The following is a 21,724-nucleotide window of genomic DNA, read 5'->3' on the forward strand; positions in this document are numbered from 1 at the left end:
AGTCTACTGCTCTGATCCAAACTGAAATATCTCAAAAACTATTAGATAGATTTACATGTAATTTGCTATGGTATCCATAGAGACCACTGAATGAATCCTAATGACTTTGTTGTTCCACCACCATTCGTGTTTTCTGTGAAATGTCTAAAAAGGAATCGCCATTCTTCACGTTTTAATTTGTTGTTAATGACCAAATACCTGCATCAGCAGCAGTTTGTTTAGTGCTAATGTTAGCATGCTCACACACTAGACAATGATGAACATAGTCAACATTAAACCTGGTAAACATCAGCGGGGTAGCACTGTAATTCTGCAAATGTTAACATGCTAAAATTAGCATGTAGGCATGTTTATTTATCAGAAGAATAAAGGAGATTTTCTTGAACTCTTGAGATACATGGTTTTCACTGGACAGCGCTGTTAGATGTACTGGGTGAAAACAAAATGTGATATTTTGATGTTGCTCTCCAACAGTAGCTTGCTTACATAAAGCATAACTATTTGCTGAGGATCACTTTGTCATGCTTAATTGTTCACATAACAGTATACAGTAACACACAAAAACACATGTTCACTTAACGGATTCTGCAGTGTTCACTCAGGAAACAGGGGAGTCATAAAGCACAGCATTAGACCAACTGAAGCACAGGTTTTGTGTGCTGAGCTCATAAGGGATATTTGTATTGGTTTACATTAGCTTCTCTTATTCCCATAACGCCACAAGTCACACTTTAAAACATGCATTGTCTCAAAACTTTACCTTCTCTTGACAATAAAACAATACTATTTTGGTATTTTCCAATGTAATGACCTCTCAGGCTAACAAATCTATTGTTGTGATGATGGTTTGATTAGCTTTACACTAGTCCACACATCTTCTGTATCTTATGATTACTTTATTTATCTGAAGTGAGATGTGGTAATTCGTGGCTGCAGTTCCTCACCAATGCATCTATTCAAAGATGATGGAAATGATAACTCGTTCTGCTATTTCCCTGCTTAGTAAAAGGCATGGGAGTGTGTAGGTGTATGTGCAAAAAGATTAGTTGTATAGCTAGCATCAGAGGAGCGACTGAACATTAATCCAGAAGTGTGTATAAATAAATTGCATGTGAAGCCAGATAGTTCTTGTCTACTTTGCTATAAGGTGGAGATCTATTCACTGGAGAGACTTCAGGTCCTTCTCTTTTATAATCAAATTAGTTTGTTTTTAGTTTGAAGTGTTCTCTTAGATCATGAGTATTTTATTGTGTAGTTTAGAAAAGAATCAGTTTGTTCTTGATTTTTTATTCATGAGGTACTTTATGTGCATTTCTCAAAGACCTTTTTAAATATTTATTCAAGCTTTACTTGAAATTATTTCCAGCAACTTCAAATATGATGATTAAACTGTTTAGAAGAGAGTTAACACAGATTCCTCTCTAATGATCCTGAAACGACAGAAGAAAACCAACATGTAGACAGGCAGCACTGTATCCACTACTGCCGTAACTCAACCGATTTGTTTGACTAACATTCTGCCTGTCCCAGTCCAGCTGTGAGGTTACCTCAGCTTGATAGTAAACAACATATAAATAAAAACAACACATTTTTTTAAGACAGTGTGTTCAGACATAGTCTCCTTGGTTATCTATCTGAAGAATGATTGAGTAATGGATACAGACAGGTCAGTCCTGTCTGGAGGAATAACTTTTGAAGTGCATGCTGGTGTAGTGTTTCTGCCGAGTGGCTCAGCGCTGCCTTGAGAAGAGGTTCCTCAGGGCATTGTTGTAGTTCTTATTAAAGGCGGTGTATATGAGTGGATTAAAGAAGGAGTTGGAGTATCCCAGCCACAGAAAGATGCTCTTCAAGATGGGCGGGATGTCACAGGAGCACAGTGGGACGATGAGCTCGGTGATGAAGAATGGGATCCAGCAAAGTACAAATACACCGATCAAAATGCCTACCATCAGCGCTGCCTTTTTCTCCTTCTGCTCGCGCCATGTGTCCCCATCCGTCTGGAAGGTCACAGTGGCGTGGCGCACAGTAAATACCATCTGTGGCTGATGTGTATCGTCCTTTACCTGGAAGGGAGCCGATGAGAGAATAAATCTGTTACTCCAATCAGACATACCTGCTTAGCATTAGAATTGGAAAATCAATTACTTTAACAATATAGGCCATTTTGGCTGCTCAACAAAACATGGATTATAGGCTGAAAAGAAGTGCACACAAGACACAGAGCATAAAGCCAGAGCAGTGTCTTAATCTTCATTTTCCAGCAACCCATTTTGTGCCATTTCACAAACATACTGCAGAGCTGGGAAAGGGAGGATGAAAATTTCAACATTAATCTGCTGACTTTCTCCTCTTATTTGTTGCCAACACAGTTCAAGGCTGACTTATTTTTTTGTTTATCAGGGGAAGTTGCCCGAATCATAAAGCAGAATCATCCCTCTATAATGTGTCAGAAGTAAAATGCACAGACTAACACTCTGAGCGGCTGTGTTATGTTCATCATTTAAACAAGAATGTGCACCTCTCTGGGATGGAGAAACATATTCATTCTGCAGTAAATTTAGTTGAATCAATACGGGTCAGCAGAGCCTAAACTGATAAGATGGATGAAGCGAGTCCATTTACAGGAAAGGCTGTAGGTTAAAAGCAGAGTGCTGTCAAAAGGGAGGTTTCAAATTCAGTGGATGGTTTGAGACACTTCAACATTAGATTGTGTGGTATGAAAAATGGGCGCTTAACGGAAGAAGTAATGAGGTTATGATGTACCTTCAAACTGAGAGGGCGAGATTAATCTTAAATGACTCACTAAAAACTAAATTTTGTTTTCCATCATTGAATGAAAAACTCCCAGCAACCTGAGACGTTTTAACTTTAACAATGTTTAACGTTAACAAACCAAAACACAGACCTAATGAATATGACGCTAAAGAGATTGTTAGCATAACTTAGCATAAAGACTGGAAGCAGATAGAAACAGTTGGCCTGGCTCCTTCCTAAGCCTCTGAAGAAGAAGAAGAAGAAGAAGAAGAAGAAGAAGAAGAAGAAGAAGAAGAAGAAGAAGAAGGAGAACAAGAAGAAGAAGAAGAACAAGAAGAAGAAGAGTTCCTTTATTAATCCTGCAAGGGGAAATTCAATTTTTTGTTCACTAATTAAGACCTATGTTACAATTTGTTTGCTTAATCCGCACACAAACTTAAATGTAAAAATGTCAATTGGTGGTTTTACGGCGTAATGTGCTGGGAGTAGGATACAATTTCTTGACGAACAGAGAGCCAATAACGGTGACTTCCTGTGAGGTTACTAGGCAATCAGCAGAGACTTCAGGTAGTCACTGTCTGAGAAAAGAAACAGTTACAGTGTAAACCCCTGTAAAACAACTAATAGCCATTCTTACTGTGTTGCATCAATTTTCACTGAATGTATGCGTCTTCACAAATTAAAAATGTTTGATCCTGACTGACAAATTTGCACTCATCCTGGGGCTTTATTTAATGACTTAATGAATGTACAGACAAGAGAAAAAAAGAGAGAGAGAGGCTAGAAATAACAAAGATGCAAATAGTCTGTACGTACGTTGCTGGCTAGCTTACAACTAGATTGGCAACGCTGTCCGAAAACACCTTAACATTTCTGTTTCTGTATGACTCAAACAAACGACATACATGTTTATTAGTGAGCTTTGGATGTGGATTTTTTACTTTAGAGACAAGCTCCCCTTTTGCTAATCATATGCTCTAAAACTTAACAATGCTGTTAGCATAAGAGATGTGAAAAGCAGTTTCCAGTGGGATTGAGTGTACACTGTCTTTTTCCTGAGAACAATCTCCTACCTGCACATATAGATGATAGATGTTCTTTTTTCTTTTCATGAATCTTTCACTGCTTTTTCCATATGTTAAAAGGATATACTTGTCGAAAAAAGAAAAACAAGTGTACTATTAAAGGTCAGGTAATTCAGTCAATTCGCTAGACAGTTTTATGGTTTTATGAAATATAAATGGTAGAGATAGAAGTTAATTCATCATTTTTTTAACATCAGTTTTTGTGTTTGCAGAGACATTAACTGTTGCATTTATGGCTTTTGGAACTGTTAGCTTCAACTAACAAGGGATATTAGATGTTTATGTACAAGAGGAAGGATTACTCAGGATGAGGTATATAACATTTATCTTCCTTTACTGTGGAGGATGCCAACACTCACAGAGCCTGTAGAAAGCTCTCCATTGCAGAGCCAATTGCAAGCCAGCAAGCGATCACAGCAGCAACATCAAGTACAAAGCGGAACGAGCAAACTATAGTCACCTACATAGTCCCGTTAACAAGGGGACAGTACAGTACTACTACACTACAGTAACTATCACAACATGACTGGCATGCTAAATAACACTGGGCATAGAAACAATAATAGTACTAGTACTTCAGTACTGTAGTGTTATTGTGCATAGGCCAAGAGTCGGCACTTTTCTAGTTGCATGTTTGTGTGTGTTGTCTAAATGTCTTTGAGTGGGTGTTGTGATGGATGAGTGCAGGTTTATTATCTTGGATGTGAATGCAATCACTTACATCACAACTCCATGCAGACTTTGCAAGGCTCTGTGCCCCGACTCATGTAGTCTACGCTAGGTAATGATGAGAATAAACTTTAGCTGGGTAATGATACATGTATAATACAACCATGAGATGACTGTGGAAAGCAGACTAATAAAACATATTCATTTTAATTGCTATAGCTACAAGAGTCATTGCCTGAGTAATGAAACTTGACATAAAGTTGGTCTATCAAACCAGTGAAAGAATAATTTATTTGACAATTGGTCCTCCTTGACCATGATCTCCTAATTTAGGGCCTCGTGATTGCATAACTAAGCGGTATTTTGAGGATTGGGGGATCATTTCAAAGTATATGCATCACATGCAATTAGTAGAAAAAAACCTTCACCGTGTATTTTCTGTGAAACCTTTTTCCCTGTGGACGTTTGCAAAGTTCTCAAAATGTTCAGATACTGAATGATTTTCCTAAGAGGATTCTTATAGGTGAAAAAAGAGGTGTCTGCTCTAAGATGTCTAAAAGTGGTGACATCTCTATCACTAGGGCTTTTCAAATTGCACTCCCTGCCACAAGGTCAGGTGAAAATTTGCCTGATTAAATGTTTGCTAATGCTTAAAGAATAAATCTAGACCTTTTGTATCTGCTGATTAGAGAACCGCCAAAGCCAATAAGTTGCTGTAGTCCAATAAAGATGCTTGAGATGGTATTTATAGCCCTCTACCTTCTGCCTACGCACATTAACAAGCTGGTGGTGATGAGCAGGATTGCTGCAATTATTTGTCCGTATGCTGATACATTAGATAGTTATGTTCCTGTGATTGCTGTTGAATAGCTCATCAGCAAAATGATAAATAATTGCACAGCAACTGCAGGTCGGGGGCATCAGCCATTTGAGAAGGGGAAGAAGGAAAACTATTCACCATCAATATAGGCGAGGGTGTCAAACAAACTGCTGGCCAACACAGTTCATTTGTACTCAGAACATGTGTTTTATGAAAACCAACTTTGCTAACTCGCATACAGCTCGTCACAGTGTACAGTGCTTATTGAATCCAAACACATTTATTAACTAATACCATGATATTTCCCCCTTAGGTAATTATTAGGTAATAACTAATTATTTTACTCAAGAATTATGACCTACTAGGCATCAACAGCTTGACTGTGTCAAGATAAACAATAACACCCCAGATTTCCTTAATGTTTCCTTCAGGACAAAGTAAATCAGAATTTTGAAATTGACCTCTGTAGGTGAATATTACATTACCTTCACATATTAAAGTCTGGTCTATCAGACCCTGTTAAAGCCGGCCTTTGTAGGGTTACTCTCACTCTGTGCACGACCAGAGCCCTGGTATTGGGTTCTAAATTTTTCCTACATCTAGTTTGTTTACATAGCCTCTGCGTTTCCTTTTGCATTTATCCCAGATGGTGAAAGCCGGTCCTCTCCATGTCTTTGCATCTCTGCGCCTGATGAGGGCTTTATTGGGCCACTTAGGGACCAGATTATTTTCAAGTGAATGGAGTGTGGTTCAGATCTTTTGTCCTATGAGCAGTTCCGGTGGGCTTACACCAGTGGAAGTCGTCAGTGTTACTCTATATTATTTTAATGCTAATTGTGGGTTTTAGAGTTTGAACAGCATGCTCTGGTGGGTTGTGAGGACTTGGCATGTAAAATGTCACACTGTCTGCAAAAACCTTTCCGTTCTCACTTTTGTACTGTGGGCCGTTATTGATAGCTATCTGGTTAGGACTGCCAAATCATACAAATGTGGATTTTAGGGATTTAACAACATGGTCTGTTGTGGTAGTAGGCAGGTGCAACGTAATAGTAATAGAGTGATGTGAGAATGTAGTGATTGCCTACTCACATCTCTGTGGCTATCTGCTACGACAGTCGTTCTGGCAGAGCAGTAGGTTGTAGTGGCGCTTTGAGCTGTGTACGCTTGTTTTTCCTGACAAAAGTGGCCGGTTTCCACTATGCTTTCAATAAGTGATGATATTTTAGGCTACTGCACAGTTTCCCTTGCCCATTCTCTGCATCTTGACAGGCCTTAGTGGTCGACACAGCTTATTTGTACTAAGAACATGTCGTTAATTACCTCCACAACAATTTCTCAACATGATGGGCATATGAAATGTTGTCAACCAACCTTGCTGACTCACGTACAGCTTATTTCAGCTCTTTGACTGGTTTCAAGGAATGTCCATCTGTATATTACCCAATACTTTTACAAGGGGGAGGATAATGATGTTATTTTTAGAAAATTGTTTTTAAAAAAGGTCAAATGAATAATCACCTCAGCCATTGGTGTTATTGTGTTGGTCTTGCGGGAGCCAATCCGAAACTTGGCAGCCTTGTAGATCTTCCAGTAAACAAACAGCACCACACAAAGTGGCAGGTAGAATGCTCCGAAGGTGGAAAAGATTGTGTAGGACGGCTCCTGGCTCACCTGGCACTTCATCCCCTGTGTGTAGGTCTCCCCCCACCCAAAAAGAGGCGACAGGGAAATGATGGAGGACAGCAGCCACGTGAGCGCGATCATCACATTGGAGATCTTTTTGCGTGTCTTGAGTGTGTACTCCAGGTGCCTGGTGATGGACCAGTAGCGGTCCAGCGCAATGGCTGTCACGTTCCAGATGCTGGCCGTGCAGCAGAGCACGTCGAAGGAGATCCACACCTGGCACAGCACCCGGCCCAGCTTCCACAGTCTGCCGTTCAGCTCATGGACGAGGCTGAGTGGCATGACCAGGGCGGCCACCATCACGTCAGAGATGGCCATGGAAGCCACAAGGTTATGGGGCACCCGATGGAATGTCCTCACCCTCAGGATGGTCACCAGCACCAGCAAGTTCCACACGAAGGTGGCCACCACCAGCATTGCAAGTAATGTGAGAGTGAGCACGCTAAAAACAGAAAAAGGCCTGTAGATGTTTCCCCCAGAGTCATGGCCATCCAAAGGTTCAGTGAAGTTGGCTGTCAGTATGCTGGTGTTGGAATATGTCATGGCAGCCACTCACAGCCCCGCAGCGAAGGGCCAAGACGATTCAGAGACCGTTTCTGCAGTCGGGCGAGACAAGAGGGAGAAACTATTTTAATGTGACTGTTACATGTACAGGTCCCTCACATCCAAAAACCCTTTGTATCAATGACAATTCCATAAAATTCAACAACCTATGCCAAAGGTTGAAGATGTGATTCTCGCGAAAATAGTAGCTTCTACGACTGGCTTTGCAGCATTGCGTAAATGCACTAGTGTTACTCACAAGAGGGGTACTTAAGTGATTTGCTCACAATAGTTAAAAGCACTTGAGTTTCTAACTGCTGTCAAGTAACATGCCTACAACTTTCAAGTGCAATTTCATCTGCTGTTGAAAAGGCTCAAGAGTACTCTGGGACATCCCGGGTTCTGGAAATGACCATAAATATTCAGTTTCATCCCACTGTTGTCCCTTGATTTGCATCAATGTCAGACCTCTGTTGCAAAAATGAACATTAATAAGTGAAGTCTTTGTTGTACACTCATTTGGGAATATCTCATTCTTGTATCCAATACAGAAATCCCCCCTGTTCAACATTTTGGAGTTGGATGTTTTAAGTGGTTGCGGAGAGCAGCCTCTGTTTTCACTTTAAATAAGAGTCTGTTGGAGAGACACTCTGTATTAACATAGGATTTTCTTCATTTCAGATTCAAAAAAGAAAAGATCTGACATGCCAGCTCTATCAATGCATTCACAGGAGAGGCTCAGCAAGTTGCAAAGTCTACACTACAAACTGTTCAACATTGCGATGGATCTCAAATCTCCAACTACACTTGTATAACCTTGATCTTTACAACTTACAACTACTCAATACAGTATACATGAAAAGACAAATTTAATCACATGGCATAATTATACATATAAACCCTTATGATATTAGTGACTATTCAACCTCAAACTTAAAAGTAAAAGTCACACAAGGATTCGTCTTACATAAGGAATCCATAACTTTGTCCAGACTACATTGTTACGACAACTGAGATTCAGTTGACTCACAGAGGCATCATTTTCAGCATCATCACTGGGGGCAATAACGATTTCATGCATCGTGTTTTGGAAACAAACATTCACATCTCATAAGATGCTAATTTTAATCATCAATTATAATTTCTTATTCATAAATTAGTTTAAACTCCTCCTCCTGCTTTTACCTATTCCTACAAACAAACAATCCTTTCGGCTTTTTAAAAACACAGATCAGAGTTCCTTACCTTGACCCAGTGTACCACACACTTTCGTCTTTAGAGTTTTACCCACGATCTTGAATATGAAATGTAATCATTCATTTTGCATGTCTCCTCCTTGTCACATTGCAATGAGGAGTTCTGGATGACTTGATCAGTTTCTTCCCCGGGCCTCTGGGCACAATTTAAGTGTCCATATTTAGTGAAGCTATTGCAAATAATTCAGTTGAAATAATTGTCCCTAATTGAGTTTGATGAAAACCCAACAGAGTTCCTCATGAAATGCTTTTTACACCCAGTGGGTTGTGTCACTGTGATGGGCTTGTTATCAATCACTGAGTTTCATCAATAAGGCCTGACGGGTAACAACAATACCAGCCTTATATTTATGTGACATGTGACATGTACGCTCTAATCAAAGGATCCAACCAATGCACCAATAGGCCCTCTGCTCTCTCTTCTCCCAGCGCCTATTAAAAAGCCTAATAACCATGAAATTGGACAACCATTATGAAGGGAACAGGCAATCAAACATGCCTGTTCCCTCCCTTTAACAGCAGCTGTCACTCACTCAATAAAAAGACAGGCACACAAGGCAGCAAGACGCATGCAAATGTGTGTGTGCATGTGAGAGGAGTGAGGGGGAGACACTGACAGCCTGGAGGACAGGAATCACATACAGTGACGTCAAAGGATAACTGGATACATTTAAGTCAACATTCTGCAGTGGGGTTTTTTTTTTTGTGTGGGGAAAGTGTCAATTCAGGTCAGTCACAGTCTTTCACTTTGAAGTTCCAGCAGGTTCGCTGGGCATATTTGCTTCAGAGCCCTGTGGGGATTTTAGTTAACTGAGAAATGGAACAGGGACAGAGGGTGATTAACATCTGATTACCTATGATAAGGTCGCATGTTTCAGTGCCAGTAGGAGGAAAAAGGTGAAAATGATATGCTTGCAAAGCTGTAATGGGGAGATATTTCCAGGCTATATATTTTAATTATAATTTAAAAATCAGTAACAGAAATCCTTTCTGAGTTTCACAAGGCTTTGCAAGGCCACATCACACCCGGAATTGTGTGATTGTGAACTCCACTGCAATTATTTCTGTCCGCCATTAAAAACGGCGTTTTCTCAGTAAAAGAATAGTCATTTGCAAGTCATATTTTACTTTTCTTTTTCTTTTTTGCTCCTGCCTGCTGATAAAATCAATTTCCAAACAAAGCATTGAAGGCTGCCAGCTGCAGTTTCAGGTAAAAGGGTACTTTGACATCTCAATGCATTTTCACCTTTTGTGTCCAAAAAACCTGTCACAACCATGGGGATTAAACAGGCAAAGTGTGAATGGCACTCTCTTTGTGTAGAGCTCTTCATTCTGAAACGCTACAGTACGCTCATTTACATCATTCTCACCAAGGAGAGTTTCTCTGAGGTTTCAGGGGGCTGACATGTGCAGTAGAGAGGAAGGGGAGGTATGCAGATGCGCTCTCTGGCTCGGGTTATATTACAGTCGTAAAGCAGGTAAGGCAGACCTTTCACTTGAGTGGCAGTCCTCTTGTGTGTGTTCAACAGCTTTAACACTTCGTCTGTGCTTTGGTTTGTTTTCCAAACCAATGTGATGTAAAATATTTAAAGCATGCTAATCTTACAAACATGCATTATTTATTCATTATTATTATTATTATTATTTCAGAGAATTACTTTCCAGAATAATAACTTTACTGTAAATATGAAGGATTCCCCGTGGGGCTCATTTGTCCCATGGGGTTTCCTGGATATGCTTGACTGATATATGATTAACAACCGATGCACTTGTTACACAACATCTCACCAACACAGCCTCACTTTTGAATCATATTCTAGAAGAAATTAAATCTATCTCTTGTTAGAAAAACAAAACTCGGAAGCAACGATTCACAAAAGAAACAAAACTCACCCCATTAACAGTTCGGCATGAAACGGTCCTGCTGAATAGCTCTGCCCGGTCGAAACCTCTCCATCGAAATTCACTTTGCTGGCGTGTCAGCGGGAGGGATGAACCGCCTGGCTCAGTGTGTTGGTAACAGCACAAACACACCTCGCACCGAGGATACAGAGCCGCTGGAATGAACCACACAGTGGTCGGAAGGGGGAACTGAGTCCAATTCAATCGATTACTGCGTTTTCTAGCCACGTGGGACACTTGCGTGCGTATTTTTGGCGTGCACTTTGCGCGAGAAGCAGCTGTCTTTTCAGGAGGCACGCGGCGTGGAGGCAGGCGATGTGACTGTTGTTCCTGAGCAGAAAACATTCCCTCTAATAATTAGTCTTATTCTGCGGCGATCAGAGGCTCCTTGAGGAGACATGCTGCTGCTTTATGATGGATGATACTTCCATGCGACCGGCCTTGTATCTCCCATGGCATTTCTTCAATTTCCCAGCAGATTAATGCGCATTTTAGGCGACAAAGTAGTTTATTCAAATTTCACAGGTTGGCAGGAGCGCAGCTTTGTACAACTTATGATCAAGTTCCGTCTGATTGGGCTTTGTTTGGACCTTCTTTGTCCTGAGAAAATCTCGCAGGTTGATTAATTCAATTATCATAGTCTGCACCGGTTGCTTCCTAAATGCACTCTAAATAGAACACTGTGTGACGGTGTAGCACAACGTGCATCCATTATGTTAATTACCTTCATCAGTAACTGACCTGTAGCTAAAGGCCTTTAAAGAGAGATAAAAAGGGAGGCTGATCTAGAAGATCATCATCTAAAATTCCTATCAGACTTTATAATGTCAGGCTGTAAACAGTGGCGGGCTCAGGCTGTCTGGGGGCAGGGGCGGAACAAATAAAAAGCCACCAGATTGCAGAAAGTTGTGATGCATTTATGGTGAAACAGTTTGAAACCCTTGTAAAGATTAGATTGCCTTATTATGTGTAGGGCTGCAACCAACCCATATCAATTTAATTGGTGGATTATTTTCTAGATTAATTGATAAGTAATTTGCTCTTTCAAATGGTGAAAAATGTGGATCTGTGTTTCCCAAAGCCCAAGATGACGTCCTTAAATGTCTTGTGTTGTCCCCAACTCAAGAAACCAGACCAAAAAAAACACTTAAGAGGGCTGCAATCAGAAAATTTGGACACTTTTTTCTTCAAAATGACTCAAATTGATTATCAAAATTGTTGGTGATTAATTTAATATTTTACAACTAAAGGGCAAATCGTTGCAGCTTTGATTATGCAGACATTTCAATTTAACATATAACTATAAAATAGCATGAATAGCCTACTTCCACCAACTCCTTTTGGAACATCTAAGATTAAATGTGTGTTTCTGCTAAATGTAGTCATTGAGATATGTATAGGTTTATCATTCATTTCAGTTCATTGTTATTTTGTTTTTTTTTGTTACTTTTTTTACATGTTCGAATGAATGAAACCTTTATCGCACTCATAATTTCTCCGCTGGAAAGGCACACTACAGGGTACTGCATCACTTTATTTTTCTTTTTTGAGAGTACCCATTACTGTAATGTATCCCATTTTGTCCACTGGAAGAGCATCAGAGAGGACACTGCATCACGTTTTCTCCATTGGAAGGGCACCCCAGAGGACACTTTATCATGTTTTATCTACCATGGGTGAATTCAAGAGGACACTTTTGTAGCGTTTTCCCCCCTCAGTCCACCAGTGACTGTGCAAGTAACTGACATTCAACTGTCCTTTTAATAGAATACAGCAACAGTGCAGAGGAATGCCCTGACTATAAACACATGCACTGTGAATCCCAATAGTAACTGATGATGAATGAGAACCCATATAGAAGTTGTGGTTTCAGAACATAGCCAGGGCCATGGGATGCTTGTTCATTACCATCATAGAAAATATTCTTTGTCTCAGCACAACCTGCAATAAGTAAGTCCCAAACACACTGCATGTGTTTCGCTTTATAGCTGCTACTGCAGTGTAAATGTCACATCACACATACCTTCCACTTCTTTTACATAAGCAACCTTGAAGAGCGCGATAAGCATTTATGTAATTGTCGCTCGTGCTAAAATTCACTTCCTCCGAATCCATGGAATTTGTTTAAAACACCTGCCGAAAGAGGATGAACGTGCTTCTGTAACTAACCATGAAATATGCAGCTGCACACATGTATGGGCACACTTAACGTTTATCACATCATCCTCTGCTCAAGGGAAACATTTGTGGAGCTGTAGGGCCCTTTCCCTAGCTCCCTACCCTTCGCACTGCTATTCATCCTCCCCCCCTGAACTCCCTCGTCCAGGTGATGCTGATGCACAAAATCAAATCAGCTTAGCAGTTGCTCCTGAATAACCTGCTTTGTGAAAGTGTGTCTTACTAATTATAGGGCTATGAAGGCATTAATATAAACCCACTTAAAGTGTCAGTACAAAGTGTTCCTTATTAAAACAGATGACATAGGTAGAGTTGATGAAAATACACTGCAGTAGGCTTAGATGAAAAACACCAGGTTCATATCATGCAGTGCAGTTTTTGCAAAAGAAAAAAAAAGGAAAAGTGTGGGCACTAATCATGCTTAATATTTAAACCTGCGTCATCAGAAAATACACTGTGTCCTGTTGGGAGCGGCTGCGGATCACTTTATTCATAATAAATGCACACATCACACTCTCCCTCTCTGTTCTCATGTCTGAGGCAAAAGGTTCTTTTTATTCTCATTTTCTTTTGGCACATGTTGTAAATCACAACTGCGACCTTGTCCCGCCAGGCTGATCTCATCCCCATAAATAGCCAGTCATCAATTATTCCTGTTACAACAAGAATTTAACACTGTCAGCAACTACAACTTCACGTCATTGGCCCTGGAAAAATGGCCGGAGAGAAAATTGGGGTGTGGTCTTGGATTCTTGACTTTGCTGGTAAACCTGTCACATAAATTCAGTGATGTGTCTGGCCTGCACTAATTGAACAATGCCTGATTGAATGTTAAGCACATAGAATCATGGGGTTTCATATTAGGGCACCCTCTGGTTGCTTTATGATCCTTCAAGGTTACATGGGAACGTGTTCTACATGGTAAAATGCTTGCTATGCTTTATTGGCTCTTTTGGAGGGTTCATTACACATGCCATTTATAAATAATTTTCTGCAGTAGGCAAGCGCATGTATAAGATGTGTTTATTTCAGCTATGGACTTTGTCACTGGGACTTTATCCAAAGTAAAAACTCCTTTAAAGTGACAGTACATAATGGATAGGTTAAATGTGTCGCAGAAGATAAAGGGATAAACCTTTTAAACTTTTATCACACATTCAGCCAACAAGGTTGATAATGTTAAGCTCTACTGTCATGCATTCTCGACAGTTAATGATATCTGTCTGCACTGTACCGACCTAATTAGAGAGTCAGTATGTGTCAGTGCCTGGTTCAGGTTCAGACAGACAAGGTGTTAGGCTGTGATGTGCTGAGGCAAGCAGCACTTGCCCAGCAGATGAGGGAAAATGAGGAGAGATTTAATAAATTGTAGAGATGTAGCAATTGAAGTCTTTTGGAGAAGCAGAAATTCCTGCACACGAACGAAGCTCAGGACATTACTACGTGCTCAAAAACTGATTTGTCAAGGCCGACTCAATGTGACATTGACTTCATACAGTGTGCATGCCAGAGACTGCAGCAAGTCTTATATATAGAGGCTGCAGTGTAATATTCTATTGGATTATGCTGTCCTGTAATCTCCTCCCTCCCATGTATTTATGTTTATTTATTAAGAGGAAACTTAATTTTCTCTTAAATTAGCATGAACTCTGTGAATTCCAGCTTTACATCTGCACATTTTTACCCAATAAAATGAAACGTGCTCTTGCAACGTGAAATTGGTTATTACTGGATGGATTGCCACAACATACACTTTCACCTTCCCCTCAGGATGAATTGTAATCATTTTTGTGGTCCATTAACTTTCCATGCACCATCATCAAGTCAAAATTTCAATGGGTCAATACTTTGGTTTCGGACCAAATATCTACCAACCAGCATTAGCATTTTATTTTCTCCATTAAATTGTAATTGACATATAGTCTTTCCATTCCATCTTCTCTGATGGGTCTGGCTGGCTTTTAGGCCGGCTGGCACATAATGTGTGTCCTTATTGTACAGCAATCATCTTGAAAAATTGGTCTGACCCCGTGTGGTGCTGTGAACTTGCCTGGAGACTGGAAATTCTTTAACAGCCTGTTATTTTAGAAGAATTTCAATCTGCTGTAAATGACAGAATTTTCTTTCCCCTAAAGACAGTTCTCAGAGTAATATAAGAAGAAAGGTCAGACTGTTGGTGCAAAGCAGTATGATGTGTTAGTCAACATCACTGACAGTATAGAACACTTTTTCATCCAGCATTTATTCATTTATAACTTCTCACATAAGAAAGCTGACCTACAGATGCTTGTAATATTTTTAAATGAAATTTTTGAGGCAATACATTTATCTTTGAAAAGCTATTTTCCCTTTCGGTTGCAACAGATATCCTTCAATTTATATTTTAGATTCCATTTCATATCAGTCAGAGAAGTCCTCTTCTTCTTTGATTTTGGGTGACCACATTGCACACAATATACTATTCACACCTTTCCAAAGATGACACACTGAGTGCAAAGCATTTTGAACACACAATGAGTCAGTGCATGAATTGTGAATCACTTAAAGGGGCAGTTGGTAGTTTCTAGACCCATGCTCCAAAAAACCAGGGGGCAGCGTTTCACCTTGTGCAAGAATTTACACGAGCCGTGTTTCCGTAAATGTGTTTCAATACGCATTTTTGAAGATTTTGAAGATTCACATTAGAAAATCTGAATGTAAACGGCCAAATTAAATAAAACTTTTTCAAATGCACAAGTTTTTATGCTCTCTTGAGGTGGATTCAGCCTTTTTCGAAATAGAGTTGATGCATTAAATGGGATATGAAAACACCTTAGTTCTAATGTAGCAAACATTTAACTCACAGGACTGATTAGCTGTTTCCGCTCTCGCCGTCTTCTTGGTTATTCTCATAACATGTCTTTGTCTTATTTCTGACAGCATGAAATATGGACGATACTAGCTGACATGAAAGAACTATTAAAACTATTAAAACTCTCCCAATTGAAATGAAATCCTGAAGACCTCACTGCATTTTTCTCTCATAGATGTTTCTGGTTAGTGACCTTTATTACTTCTTCTGTTTACTGGTGACTTACAGCCATGCATAACCTAAAGCACCACCTTCTGATGAAGCTATGCAGCCCAGTTTATCTGCTCCAAGCCAGTTGATGGAAACAGACCTGATTCGAATTTCTTTTTTGTTACATTTCAAAAGTTTGCCTAAATTCGCTTGACAGTCGAATGGAAACACACCTACTGTTCTTGGTTGTCTACAGTTGGCCACACAATAAACCTTTACTGTCCTCAAAAATCTAACTGAGATTCTGCATTTTAGTGGACTGGTTCGCAGAGAGTTTAGCTCCATAGGTACCAACAGCCCGGCATTAAACTTGCCAAGTCCCTCTCACCAATGCCCGCTCTCTTGTCAACAAGCTGGATGACATGAGACTGCAGATTACCACACGCTGCACTGATAGCTGTGATGATGGCGCAGATGATGATAACGGAGACCTGGCTGAACAGAAACATCCCAGACTTAGCCTAGGAGCTAGCATGCTGTATCATCTACCCGCAGCCTTCGCTATTCTCCGGGGACCTGTCCATAGTACTGGTCTCTCAAACACAGACTCTCAGTTCAGCTCATTTTAGTTTTAGGTGTAAAGCTGCTAACTGTTGTAGTGCCAACAGTGTAGCTGCTTATGTTAGCCAGGGAAGCTCTACTTCCTCATCCTCTCATGTTGGCAGACTGGTGACTCACTTCCGCCTTGCCAGGCACAATCGATTTTACAAGCAGGTCCCCAGGAGCTCTGGCGCTCTGATCGTATGCCACCATGGGCTTGGCAGCCAAGCGGGGATACTGCTCATGCCTATTTGTATAGACACCGATGGCCCGGAAGCACATTCGAAAGGCTCATAATTATCTTCTGACCGTCTACTAAAAAAATGTAGGTATTCAGAATCCTAGACCCGACCAAAATGGAGTTATGGGAAGAAGAAGGACGGTGCGCGCCTAAAAAGAGCCATAGTGAAACACAATTAGCAGCTTAGGTCCGTCTCCGTAAAGGCCCAGTGCAAGGCTCCGGCAGAGACACAACTCTGCTGCTCACACTTTTAAAACATTGGGTACAGTGTTTTTTCTATAGTTCATCTCATGGTCACAGGCAAATGTTTTTCTAGCAGCATGACCTACATGAAATTAATATATGTCGTTTTAGGCACGGACGTATTGATTATAGGAGATGATGATACGTAATTTACTAACATTGTTAAACATTATGATAATTTGATACGCTACACTTATTTATTGTTTTTAACTATGTAGTCTACAGTATGCATGTACAATTTAAGTGTATTACAATAAGGGTAGTGGAACCTCATCATACTAAATAGGCCTACTTGTGGTATTTTATTTAGTACGTACCTGGTAGATGTACTATTTCTTATAAGTATATGAATAAAAATATATAAATATAATAATTCCAGTTATATTCAACATAGTGCTTAGGACAGGGAAGTAAAACTAATAGTTCTATTTTCTTTAGATGGTATTTTGGGCTATTTTAGTCAGGGGATGGAAATTTAGAAAAGCTCTCTAAAGAATACAAACATCACTTTGCTTGATTTAAACCGTTAATACAGTTTATACTATTGTTATTTCGGCTCATTTAAATACATATATATCATACATCAACTGCGTATATGGACAACATTTACTAAATTTTTCTAACTACCGAGCCATAGATACCATGGACAGAAAACAGAATATGAAAATATCGTACACTTAAGAAATAAGAGTATGATACTCTGAACATAGTGCTTCGTTCGAGAAAGACTTTCTTTCATGCTCTTCGCTTGGCGCTTGGGCATGATTTCTACGTCCGGTAAGTCCTCCTGCGTTCACAAGAAGCAAAAATGGCTGCATCCTTAGAGGAGCCTGCGCCATTGAGCAGCTTTTCATAGGAATGAATGGGGCGACATTTTTTGGTACGCTGTCCATTCTTTTTGTCCATGATTGTCCATGATTGCAAGACAGAACTGGCCGCGGCTAGCTGGTTAGCATGCTCATTTCTTTAGATATCTCTGCAACACATAACAAAGCTGTTTTTGCCACGTCATAGCTGTTACTACTTTACACTGGTGATAATATCAGTCTATTAAATGTTTTAAACAAATCTGGCTATAGCCTATCTTACACATTGCACCTTAACGCCCAGAGTAAAAGGCATTATACAGTAGATGTCTGTCAAAACAGGAATCTACATGTCTTTTATCCTCAAATGAATCGGGTGCATAATTTGCACTCACTGGGGAGAACTGATTGTTCCAGATGAGTTTATCATCCTCATGATTAATTCAAATGGTTAAATGCCAGTTAGTGTAAATCACTTTCAAAGCATCTCAACTCACCATTATTCAGCATAATAGTCTATGCTTCATTTTTAAGTATAACTCGAGCAGAGTGGAATGCAGTTATTGCCATTTTTATTGGTAATACAGTTCTGATTTAATGTTAACCCGGCTCGTGTCACTAAATACCTTAAATAACTACTATCCTTTGAATAATTGAAAAGGGCATCTTACACATGAAACAAAAGCTAATTTGATCAGTTTAATTTAATTATTCTTCAAGAATTTTAAATTGAAATAGTTAATGAACTGTTGAAGTCTTTTTGACTGGAAATTGTCTAATTTCAGATCTTATGCTTCAAGTGGTCCCCCGACTCATCTTTTAGGTATAGCCCGAGGTATTGCCCTAAAAAATAAGAAAATTAATAAAGCACTCAAGGTCATGTGCCAGGAGTCTCTGCGATGAGCCTTCCTTCTACTGCTCCTAGGGACCGGCCAAGGTAAAACAGGCTAAGGCTTCATATTTCTTTAAAATGACATTAGCATTTTCAAGTGCAACAATGAGCAAATGTGGTTCAGAATAACAATAACCAAGTAATAATGCTCTACTGCAGCCAGGAAGCCCTTTCAAAGTACATCATGAGGTTGTTATCTTTTTGTAACATCTCTGTGTAACATTTTGCTGTCAGGGCATGTTGATTTGTGACACCTTAGCTGCTTCCCTCCAGTCCTCCTCTCACTTCCTCTCTCTCTTAAAGTGGCGAAACCACAATGTAAAAAAAATGCAAAAAGTGTTAGTACAAAATATACTGAAAGTACCAAAAGTAAACCTACTCAGTGTGCAGAAGGGCCCATTTCAGAAGAATCTATTTAAATTATTGAATTTTAATTATTGATGCATTAATGTGTATGTTATGTTGCAGATGATGTGTATACTGACAGGCAGCTTGTGAAATTCACCCAGGGATCAATAATGTTTTATCCATAAAAATCTATTTGTTGATTATATATTGAATTACTAATCTGAATATGCAAGTATAAAGTAGCATTACTTGGAAATACTTAAGTAAAGCAAAATTACTTCAGTACAGTACAATACATGTACTGAGTTACTTTCTTCCACTGAACACACATTCTTACACACCCCAACCCTGTGAATCATGTCATCAGACACCAGCCAGTGTGTCTGGAGCACTTGTGTAACAGTATGAAGGGCCCTTTAATCTGTAATTTGCTGCAATCAGAGACCCTGGACCTTTGGGGTACAATGAGTCAGATACTTGAAATGGATCCATTGCCAGACACCAAACAATGAGACTTTACTGTCCTATTTTCTGGGTCAGAACTACTTGAATTGTCCTGTTCGAAGGCTTAATATGAAGTCAGAAGTAACACATCTAAGGAAAGTGTCTTCTTCCCCAGTCCTGGAGCTGAGGTTTTAATCCTGCAATGACTAGGTGTCTATAGTTTCAGCACCCCAGTCTTTAATCTAACATGATATAGAATTTAATTAAACACCAGAGCACACTGACACAGCTTGCAGCACTATTTCTAAATAACATTTGCTCATACAAAGCGCCATTTACCATATTCATCAGCTCAAACAGATTCCACTTTCCTTCAGCTATAGCAATGTTCCCCCGACATCCATATTACATTTTTTCTAACATGTAAAAACGATTGAGCATTGGAAATGCATTTTACTGGTAGAATAGTAGTTTACTTGCAATAACAAATTGTTCAGTCAGAAGTATTCTCATCATATGTATATATGGCTTAGACATAGGTATAAACACTTGTGAAAACATCAATCTAAAGTACATTACATTTCTGTGAACTGGTTTAGTCATCCAGTGCAGCTTTTGCAAACAGATGGTCAAATATATTATTGTTGGTCCCTCTGAGGGCAGCAGAAACAAGTGTAAAAGCTGGTGAGGTGCAGGAAGTTGAGGGGAAATGGCAAAAAAATCCCATAGAAATGATTCGCTGTTGATATACAAATATTAGCTGCTGCTAAACCCATTTGTTAACTGTTAAACTCCTACAAATACTTACTGCTATCGCTACTAGTGCTTCTTATATAACAGTCCAGTCATTTTACTTCAGGAGGGAAAAATCATTCATGGTGCTCTGTTTGCTGCATTGAGGGCACTCTTCAAGGCTGAAGTGGAGTTTGTGTTGTCCCTACTGTTGCAGTTTGTCACTGCTGAGATGCTGTCACTGCTCCAGAAGATAAGCACTAGTTTTGCTCCACTTAGGTTGGGTGATTAACATTATGCTGCTGGTTATGAAATTGCTTGTTAAACGTGTTTGTACTCTGCTGGCTGTTATTTTTTGCTACGATCTTGTCATTGTAATCTTTGGTTGATGGCATGTTTTGTTATGATGCCTTTGTATTGTTGATTTGCAAAGTGTTGGAATATAACTACTCATGTTAAAATGTTGTGAGTTTTATTAGCTGAATTGCTTTTGCTGTTTATATCCCCCTAGGTTATTGTCATTGTTTTGAGGGGTTGCCTAGTAAATGGTATATTATTGGCTTGAGGGATGTAAACAAGATTGTATTGCTCACACAGCTCATTTTCATATTTTTTCCCTGCAAGAATGGCTTCTTAATGGAAACTCAGCAATGCATAGACAGTCACATTTTCGCCACACACTTTGATAAATATTTCAACTCAAAGCAATCGGTTTATGTGGCAGCTTGCTGTAGGCCTGTTCTTGATATATATTATAATTACATTTGAATTGAGTTTCGGAGGGCCTGTTTGCTGCTGCTGCAGTCAGCTCTACGTCCTGATGGTCATCTGTTCATTTCTTGAATGTCTGCAAGAAAGTTTGTAACTTATTTGTAAGTATGTGTAATATATGAGAGGCTTAGATTTATCAATCTATAGTTAAAGTATAGGCTAGAAAATCTAAGAAATAAGATTGTTCACCTTAATGCTGAGAATTAGCAGCAGATCATTAGCTTAGCTGGACTGGAATCAGGGGGAAACAGCTAGCCTAGTTCTGTCTTTAAGAAGCCTAAATAAATCTGCAAAATAGCAGCTCTTACAATCACTTATTGTTAGGCTATAACTCATTTGTTTAATCTGTGTGTAAAATAGTCAAACTCTTATTAAATGGGACTCAATGGAGCACTAACAAAGTCGAAACCAACTGCCCACCAATGACTGTCACTCTAACGACGGGCGTAGGCATTTGGAGCACAAAGGGTTTCAGTGACATCATCGGCCTTGTGAGAGGTTAAATACCTGGATCTCCACACCAGTTAGTTGGACCAGTCCCAGCCTGGTCAGATGCGTACATGAACTGATGAAGCCTCTTGGATGAGAGGTGAAACGTCTTCCTAGACAAACAACAAGTCCAGTTGTGTTTGACTGAAATTGCTTTGAGGATAACAATGACCTGGACGAATGAGAACATTCACAGGCTTATTAAATGGGACTATTTCTTGGCTTGACAATCACCATGTAGTTGCCAAACTCTATAACATTGATCAA

General features: G+C 39.6%; 1 protein-coding gene across 1 annotated transcript; it reads right to left on the bottom strand.

The window, feature by feature from the left end:
• Nucleotides 1-1,730: 1,730 nt before the first annotated feature.
• Nucleotides 1,731-7,554, bottom strand: htr5ab (5-hydroxytryptamine (serotonin) receptor 5A-b; the record flags this gene model as incomplete). Its single annotated transcript, XM_083936259.1, has 2 exons — nt 1,731-2,063; nt 6,847-7,554. The coding sequence occupies 2 exons, from the start codon at nt 7,552-7,554 to the stop codon at nt 1,731-1,733; spliced, it is 1,041 nt and encodes a 346-aa protein (XP_083792385.1).
• Nucleotides 7,555-21,724: the final 14,170 nt, after the last annotated feature.

The sequence above is a fragment of the Echiichthys vipera genome (genome assembly GCF_963691815.1).
Source record: "Echiichthys vipera genome assembly, chromosome: 21".
In the NCBI taxonomy this organism is placed as follows: Eukaryota; Metazoa; Chordata; class Actinopteri; order Perciformes; family Trachinidae; genus Echiichthys; species Echiichthys vipera.